This window comes from Somniosus microcephalus, chromosome 8 (assembly GCF_052327205.1).
Source record: "Somniosus microcephalus isolate GS21.2 chromosome 8, FLI_Smic_1.0, whole genome shotgun sequence".
Lineage (NCBI taxonomy): Eukaryota > Metazoa > Chordata > Chondrichthyes > Squaliformes > Somniosidae > Somniosus > Somniosus microcephalus.
In genome coordinates, this window is record NC_140994.1 from 112,892,640 (window position 1) to 112,902,090 (window position 9,451).

Below are 9,451 nucleotides of genomic sequence, written 5' to 3' on the forward strand. Positions count from 1 at the left end.
TGCCAAATTTTTGCCCAATCACTTAGCCTCCCTGCTGTGCTGCTCTTCCAGCCTGTAATGTAAATGCTTAAAATCCCACACTGGATATTTTGGAGCAAGAGAGAGAAAACAGGTATAATTAAAAGGAAACTGTAGTTACAAAAAACATGGGAGAAAGGAAAGGTGGAATGAGACGTGACTGGTTAGCACTGATGTCATGCTAAGGAGAAGGGCAGGGGAGGCGAAGTGTCAGCTCTTAGGGACAAAAAAGGAGCACCAACAAGGATCTCTAATTCTTGGAATAAAAATGTTCTGTCTGCTTGTTCCCCCTTTATGGAGATTGTTCTTGTGTTTATATTAAATCTATAATTTTGTCCCTGTGTTTATCTCTCTCTCTCTTCCCCTGTTGTGAATTCGCTGCTGCCCTGAGATTGCGGGACCCCGGTCGATGCTGTAGGGGGTAATGTTGAGAGGCAGATGGGCGGATCTGGTAGGGCAGGACGGAGCGGGCAAGGGTCGTTCAATTCTAGTGACACGAGGTTGCCAACCCTGTGCAGTTTCAGCATCTCCTCGGATGTGACATTGACACGGTCCGGACTGGCGTGGTTGGATGTCTGTCACACCTCTCTCTCCACCTCCCTGTGTGTGTGTGTGTCTTCGCTTCGCCCTACAAGGTCACACATGGTGAATTAATCAGAAGGTAGAGAGGCCGGAGAGAGCGAGAGAGAAAGGATCGAAGCTCGGATCAGAGGATAAACGTTAGCCCTACACACATAGAAATAAAGAACGTCGCAGCAAATATTCGCCTGGGTCGCACCTTTTATCCAGGGATTTTTTTTTGAAGTGCAAAAGGTGTATTCTGCACGGCAGCCGCTGGTTTGTTGAAGGGTGGGTCCTTGAGTGGAATTGATCGAGGGAGGCTGGTTAAACCGACTACCTTCCACCTCTCCGCGCTGCAGACTAAGGTTGGTTGATGCCGGGGTGAAGAGCTAAAGACAGCCTCACACACCTCCAGCCTCTCCGCATCAGCACCCAGTCCCAGGGAGGCTGACTCCCCCACACTCCAGCCCTTGAGGTGGCACCGAGCAGCACGGCAGTCCGGCGGATCAAACGCGCCTAGTTTCTTTCTGTCCGTCTCTCTTTTTTCCCTTGCCATCGTGATCAGATTTTTAAAAATTTTATACCCTTGGAACATCCGCAGCGATGAATCCGGCCTGTTCAACCTTCATTTGCCTGTAAGCATCTTGCAACTTTCTCATCCAGTTACAGTTTAATTGATGATTGTAATGTTACTTTTAACGCTGTTTTATTGAACAAGGCGAATCCAATATTTTTTTTTAGAAAGGGGGAATTAAATACATTTTAATTTGCAGAGAATGAGAATCTGACGGAGTGAACCACTTTTTAATTTCTTGTATTTTCTCCCATTCCAGATGTTTTCACGTGTTGCTGCTGTGCTTTGGAATCGAGGTAAGCCGGTAATTTATTGAACTACTTAGCATTTCCTGGTTTCATATAAAAATTAATGTTTGCCAGGGCTTGAGAATGTTTAAAATAGCGATTCAAGTTCTATGCCAGAATATATCTCTGACCTGAGAATCTTAACTTGAAAATGTCCAATGCTATCCAGCAGCTGGGTCGCACTTAATGCAATTAAAACTATTTAAAGATCGTGTTCCTTTGGATTATAAAAATGCAGTATTTTTTTTAATGGAAATGTCCCACGTTGATTTGATACTTGATCTGTTTTTTTAAAAATGTGCAATAATTTGGATCGGTTGTTGTAAAATTGTGTAACCCCCAAAACAAAAAAAACTGTCTAAGTAGAGAGAGAATATATATAGATATAGCTCGAATATTTCCAGATGTGGACGCTTGCTTTTCAGCCCGGAATAGTTTTTCGATCAGAAACGCCCTGCTCCGCCATACCCCGGGAGAGTCGCTCCGAAACCTTATAGCAAAGTGGGAGGAGGGCAAAGCCGGGAGGCTCACTTAAAATAACATTTGAAAAAATGTATGAATTAAAATAAAAGGCGAGGCTTTCATATCAAAGCAGGCTGCCTGCAAAAATCCGTGTGAAGACCAGCCAATTCTGCACCTGCCTCCTTGGAAATAAATGGGCCCGATTTGCTAACCGGAAGCTGAAGAGATTTTTTACAACTGTAAGGCTCCTTTGAAAAGAAAGACCTGTATTTAGACAATATATGACCAGATCATCTGTTTTTAGTGATGCTGGTTGAGGGATAAATATTGGCCAGCACAGAACTCCCCCGCTCTTCCTCAAATAATGCCGCGGGATCTTTTACACCCACCTGAGAGGACGGACGGGACCTCGGTTTAAGGTCTCATCCGACAGAGGACATGTGGGACAGTGCAGCGCTCCCTCAGTACTGCACTGAAGTGTCAACCTGGATTTTATGCTCAAGTCCCTGGAATGGGGCTTAAACCCACAACCTGCTGACTCAGAGGCCTGAGTTTGACCAGCGAGTCATGGGTGACACCTTATTGGGAATACCAAAGATACCATGGGTCGGGAAGGGGAATTAAAAGGTAATGCGGATTCTGTCAAGCTTATAGGCCACTCACTGAATAATATGTACAAGGGGCTCAATGATGCAAGGCTAGTGCTGAACGCAAAGAAAGTTTTGTTTTGGAAAACTGGGAAGAACGTGCATTTATATAGCATTTTACAACCAAGGAAATAGTTACATATACTCTATAGAATGAATCCCATACAGTTATATATACCGTATACAGTGAATCCTATACAGTTACATATACAATACAGTGTGAATTCCATACAGTTATATATACCATAATAATAGAGCGAATCCCATACAGCTATATATATCATATAGAATGAATTCCATACAGCTATGTATACTCTATAGTGAATCCTATACTGTTATATATACCGTATAGAGTGAACCCCACACAGTTATATATACCATACAGAATGAATCCCATACAGTTATATATACCGTATATATAGAGTGAATCTCATACAGTTATATATACTGTATAGAGTGAATCACACACAGTTATATAGACCGTGTAGAGTGAATCCCACAGTTATATATACCATATATAGTGAATCCCACACAGTTATTATATACCATATATAGAGTGAATCCCATACTGTTATTATATACCATATATATAGAATGAATCCCATACTGTTATATGTACCGTATAGAGTGAATCCCACGCAGTTATATATACCATATATAGTGAATCCCACACAGTTATATATACCATACAGAATGAATCACATACTGTTATATATACCATAATAATAGTGAATCCCACAGTTATATCTACCATATAGAATGAATCCCATACTGTTATATATATACCGTTTAGAGTGAATCCCAAACAGTTATATATACCATATAGAGTGAATCCCACACAGTTATATATACTGATAGAGTGAATCCCACGCAGTTATATATACCATATATAGAATGAATCCCATACTGTTATATATACCATATAGAGTGAATCCCACATGGTTATATATACCCTATAGAGTGAATCCCATACAGTTACATATATACTGTACAGAGTGAATCCCATACTGTTATATATACCATATATATATATATAGAGTGAATCCCACACGGTTATATATACCCTATAGAGTGAACCCCATACAGTTACATATATGCTGTACAGAGTGAATCCCATACTGTTATATATACCATATATATATATAGAGTGAATCCCACACAGTCATATATACTATATAGAATGAATCCCATACTGTTATATATACCGTATAGAATGAATCCCATACAGTTATATATACAGTATAGAGTGAATCCCATACAGTTATAGATACCATATACAGTGAATCCCATACTGTTACATATACTGTACAGAGTGAATCCCATATAGTTTCACTGAGCATCTGATTTTATTCAACTTTCGGCATTCTTATGTTCTTTGCATAACTTGAGCCCACATTCAGAATACGGCAGAATGTTGCAATGGTGGATATGGCAACATAAAATTCATTCAACATTGGAAAAGCAGAAACAAATCTCAATGAATTGATGTGCCGGATATTCTGACCCCTACAGGTGCGTACGAGGTGTGTAAGCACCCATAGGGGCCTCGCAAGTGCCGGTTTCAGGCATGTGAAGTGCATGCACTAAAACCTTGCACTTCCGATCTATCAAGAGTTCTCTTGACAGATCCTCTGCCTGCCCTGGAGAAGGGCCTCTGTGGGCAGAGAGCTCCACTTTCTGCACAACCCCTGCCTGCTGAAAACATTTAAAAAATCTTACGACTGCTAAGGTGTAAGGCCTGCTTTTACCAGCATAAGAGTTTTTTAAAAATAAGTTTTTTCACTCATTTATAATTTTAAAATACTTTTTAAAAAGTTAAGTTTATTTTTAGCCCTGTAAAAAACTTTAATTATTTTTTTCAAAAAATTAAATTTTTGTTTAAAATATTTAATTTAATCTAATTTTAATTAATTTTAAATACCTGATTTAAAAACAATGTATTTAATGTTTTAGTGTGTTTTTTAAGTGATCCCCATTCATACTTTTGACAGATCTATGTGGAGGGACCTGTCAAAAGTGTGAAGGGGGATTCCCTTCTTTGATTGGTTCCCCATGGCCCACGTGATCCCAGGGACACTTGTGAACTGCCTGTGCCCCTAGGATACCTGGGCTTCTGCCCGCGCGGACCCGGAGAGGCCTAGGATTGGAGCCAGCAGGTAAGTGCGTAGATTTTTCCCGATCGGAGGCATCCGCACGCAGGAAGCCTCCGATCGGAAATTCCGGCCCGATATCTTTTGAGAACACAATGATGCCTTTTTTGGTTTCTTTTACGCTAGTTGTTTTCAATGGGATCAAAACCATCAACCAGTCCTGCAAGCGGAAGTCATAGATCCTACAAACCAGAGTATGCCTCCACCCTGCCCAATTTCTGAGTCAGTGTAGTGTGGCTCAGGGTTTGAACAGAGCACCATTCTCACTGGGCTCGAGGTTATTAGATATGGCTCCTGCGGCAATGTGATCCCTTTGGATGTTGGTAGCCAGAAGAATGCAACTCTATCAGATTGAAGCTCAGACTAAAATTGAACAGATAATTTTATTCAGCATTAAACAGATAAATAAAGAAGGCTCAGTACAAACAGGATATTTACAGTAATGACAAACTTTACCATTTTCAAAGTGTCAAAACAGCAAAAGGTGCTTATCCTGTGCTAACCCTCAATATAGATTGGAAGCTTGTCAGCTCGTGACTCTGTTGGTAGCACTCTCGACTCGGAGGGTTGTGGGGGTCACGTCCCACTCCAGAGACTTGTAGAACATAATCCAGGCTGTCACTCCAGTGCCGTACTGAAGGAGTGCTGCACTGTAGGAGGTGCTGTCTTTCCGAGGAGACGTTAAACCGAGCCCCGACTTCCCTCTCAGGTGAATGTAAAACTCCGAATGGCACTATGAAAAGAAGAGCAGGGGAGTTTCTCCCCAGTGTCCCGGCCAACACTTAACCCTCAACCTGCACCATTAAATAAACTGATTATCTGATCATTATCACATTGCTGTTTGCAGGACCTTGCTGTACACACATTGGCTGCCGTGTTTCCTACATTACAACAGTGACTACATTTCAAAAGTATTTTATTGGCTGTAAAGTGCTTTGGGATGTCCTGAGATTGTGAAATAGCAATGTGATAATGACCGGATAATCTGTTTTAGTGATGTTGGTTGAGGGATAAATATTGGCCAGGACACCAGGAGAACTTGCCAGCTCTTCTTCAAATAGTTCTGTGGGATCTTTTACATTGACCTGAGAGGGAAGATGGGGTCTTGGTTTAGCATCTCATCCAGAAGATGACAACTCCGACAGTGCAGCACTCCCTCGGTACTGCACTGGATTGTCAATCTAGATTGTGTGCTCATGTCTCTGGAGTGGGACTGCGAAACCACAACCTTCTGACTTTGAGCCAAGAGTGCTACCAACTGAGCCACAGCAATAGAGGAAATTCAAGAGGGGAGAATGGAGTCTACCCTCGCCTGTTTCTCAATATTCAATCAAAAATGCCCAGGTGCCAGGTCAGGACAACCTATCCTTTATTTTCCCTTTGGCTTTCACACTCTGGAAGTGTTTGTTGAGACAGTTGGGTGGGGTTTCACCTCTCTCTCATTCTCTCATGCTAACCGCAGGCCTCGATGGAGGAGAACGCGGATTTCAGGCCTCATGTGGAGAATCACACCCGGCTGAGGGATGACACGAGTCGCAAGTACGTGCGCCTGTACCAGCTGTACAGCCGAACCAGTGGCAAACACCTGCAGGTCCTGGGGAGAAGGATCAGTGCCAAGGGCGAGGACGGGAACAAGTATGGTAAGAACTGGCTGATAGAAGCAGCTCAGGGCTGGCTGAAGCTGAATAAATGGCAGGTGTGAGGTTCTCAGTTGCCAGCTGTGTACCTGAGGCATCTCCTGGCATGATAAATAATAAAACATAAACACTGTTTGTAACGCGGGCTGCAAGCGTGATCAAGTGGCATTAAAATAGTCTTCGACTTTACTCCCTCTGTCATTCTTCATGCCCGTCTGTCAGACTTGAGAGTGTTTTTCTTGCATTGGCTCATTCTCTCTCAGGAGGGAAAACAAGTGAATTCCCAACATTTACCCTCCCAGTTTACAGGCGTGGTGGGGGGTTGGATTGGAAAGTGGGAGGATGGGATCACATGTGGGCCTTCTGGTGACGGTGGGACAGTTGGTGGGGCCAACTTAAGCAAAACAATCGGATCATGTTTGTCAGTACGTCACATACATGAACTGCTTTTAAAGCACATTGAGAGAACTTATAGCCTCTTTCAGGTCCCCAGGATGGCCCAATGTGCTTCAAAGCCAATGAAGCACTTTTGAAGTTGCTATCACTGTTGTTCTGTAGATAAACATGGCAGCCAATTGGCACAGAGCAAGATTCCACAAGCAGTAAGTGGGATAAATTACTAATTAGTCTGCTTTCCGTGTCATTGGTTGAGGGATGAATGTTAGCCAGGACACCGAGGAGAACTGCCCTGCTCCTCTTCGAATAGCATCCTAGGATCATTAACATCCACCTGAACAGGCAGATAGTTTAATATCTTATCCAAAAGGATAGTGCCCCCCTATGATGGAACACTGTCTCAACACAGAGTGTCAGTCTCAAGCCCTCAGTGAAGGTCTTGAAACTATAGCCTTTGGACCCAGATAGCACAAGTACCTGGGGTGAGCTAGACTCCAGCTAACATATGAATTGGGGCAATTTGAGTGGCGGGGGGTTTGAGAAAATTGAATGGGAAGAAGTAGAATACACTTTGTTTGTCTATTTCTCCTTCGAGATTATCTTGAACTTGTTGGGGAAAGGTGCCTACAGTTTTTTGCAGCCTTCGTAACTTTACCTTTAGACATTGAGGTGTGAGCCTGGATAGTGAGGTGTTGGCAAGCTCTTCAATCATGGATACCCTTCTGAGCTCCATTCTTTCCTCACCCAGCATCCACCCTTATCACAATCCAAAAGAGGCCATGAGAACAAGAGCAGGAAAAGGGGCCTTGGCTAATTTCTTTCTTTCTATAGCTCTGGGGCACTGTAATCAATGGTGGTGCCTGTGTTGCTGCTCACCAGCAGAGGGCACCTGCCTTAGCCTAGGGCTGGGATCAAACAAGCGCCTTTCCTGTTCTGCAGAGCTCAGTATCACAGCATACACTGATGTGTCTCGGAGCTGAATAACCAGCCGACATTCACTGTTTGGGCTCACTTGTGGAAAGTGCCACTTGGATGAGAGGTTGTAGGGTAGATGACAGTCATACCTCAACACAAGTCAGTAGTGGAAGAAGGGGAAAAATCTCAGTGGAAAGTGAGGTGGCTGAAGGTTTAGACATTCTCTTCCACCATGGGCTGCTAATTTGATAGCCGAAAGAAGGCAGGGAGGGGCTTACAAAGCAGTCACCTTCCGAGTCTCGGGGACTTGTTCCTTGTTGTTCGAATAATTGACAGCAATCTTTAAGTATAAATCCGATCAATCAGAGCGATCGATGGGTTTGAATGGGAGGCACAGGACTTCTGGTTTTTTTTGTTTTTCCAATCGAAACCTTGCAGTTTAGAACAATACGTGAAAAAGGATTTCCCCCGCCACCTTGCGATTTTATTACTGATGCTTATCCTAAATTCAGGAGACGCCCGGATCCTTGTATTAGGTGTTTGAATCATCTAATGAATTGCCTGCCTTTGTTTGAAATGACTTGATTGTTGGCAGCACAGAGTGGCTATTGATTTTAGTTTTGCATGACCTCCAAGGAGGCTGTGGTCCCAGTGGGACTCTCATGACTAGATATTGATACAGGAGCCAGGGCACCAGATACACTGTGACAGCAAGTACACATCCTCTATTGCAAGGATATCTTTCATTCTGGACAAGAGCAAGGCTTTATTTGTGCACGGCAAGCATTACCTCTGATGGTGTGCACCTATTTTGCTTTAAAGCATCAATTTTGTGTTTGGGTTATGCTTGGCTGTTCTTCCCTCCCTCTTTTCTCTGACTCTCCCTTACCCGCCTCTTCTTCTAAAGGTGTTGATTTTTGTTTGGGTTTCCATTATATTGTCCCCCCACTCCCTCCCACCCAGTCCCTTCCTCCACCTCCCCCCTCCCCCCACCGGCTAAGTGACCACTCCTCACTTGTGAGCTTACACATTCGTAAGAGTGTGGCAGTCGAGCCAGATCGTGTCCTCAGCTGATACCCAGAGGCACAGGCACTCACTATCCAGCGGGGTCACAAGATAGTGAGGGGGAGTACCAATCCTACTGCTCTTTCTTCCCCTCCATCTAACCCAAGGGCAATGAGGTCAACAGCTGATGCCCACTCTGCTGCAGCTGAGATAGTTCACTCAGCACAGCTTAACTGATCTACGCATCACCGTCCCGTGGATACATCATAACCCATCTAATCATCCCTCAACGTATCCCATCCTGACAAAAGGGAGAGAAGTTACGTACATGTAAATGCATCCACATTCCCTGATTGAACCCAATGGATTATTACTTTACCTGCCGTGCTGGGTGTAGTGGTTTAACCCCTCCCCTCCCCCGGGTGTAGGGTTTTAACCCCTCCCCACCCCAAGTGTAGGGTTTAACACCTTCCCTCCCCAGGTTTAGAGTTTTAACTCCTCCCCTCCCCTGGGTAGAGTGTTTTAACCCCTCCCCTGGGTGCAGGGTTTTAACTCCACCCCTCCACTGGGTGTAGGGTTTTAACTCCTCCCCTCCCCTGGGTGTAGTTTTTTAACCCCTCCCCTCCCCTGGGTGTCGGGTTTTAACCCCTCCCCTCCCCTGGGTGTAGTGTTTTAACTCCTCCCCTCCCCTGGGTGTAGTTTTTAACTCCTCCCCTCCCCTGGGTGTAGCTTTTTAACTCCTCCCCTCCCTTGGGTGTAGTGTTTTAACCCCTCCCCTCCCCCGTGTGTAGGGTTTTAA

General features: G+C 44.0%; 1 protein-coding gene across 1 annotated transcript; it reads left to right on the forward strand.

Annotated features, from left to right (window-relative positions):
- The first annotated feature begins 450 nt into the window (after window positions 1-450).
- LOC147113753 (fibroblast growth factor 18-like) lies at window positions 451-6,429 on the forward strand. Its single transcript, XM_085994037.1, has 3 exons — window positions 451-1,214; window positions 1,413-1,449; window positions 6,162-6,429. Exons 1-3 carry the CDS (start codon window positions 1,183-1,185, stop codon window positions 6,399-6,401), a joined length of 309 nt encoding a protein of 102 aa, XP_085850163.1. The 5' UTR covers window positions 451-1,182; the 3' UTR covers window positions 6,402-6,429.
- Window positions 6,430-9,451: the final 3,022 nt, after the last annotated feature.

Bases quoted from the DNA above. Each gene is read 5' to 3' on its own strand.
- LOC147113753 (XM_085994037.1), top strand. From the start codon at position 1,183: ATGAATCCGGCCTGTTCAACCTTCATTTGCCT. The intron at 1,215-1,412 runs GTAAGCATCTTG...CTCCCATTCCAG, and splicing joins TGTTCAACCTTCATTTGCCT to ATGTTTTCACGTGTTGCTGC. The intron at 1,450-6,161 runs GTAAGCCGGTAA...TGCTAACCGCAG, and splicing joins TGCTGTGCTTTGGAATCGAG to GCCTCGATGGAGGAGAACGC.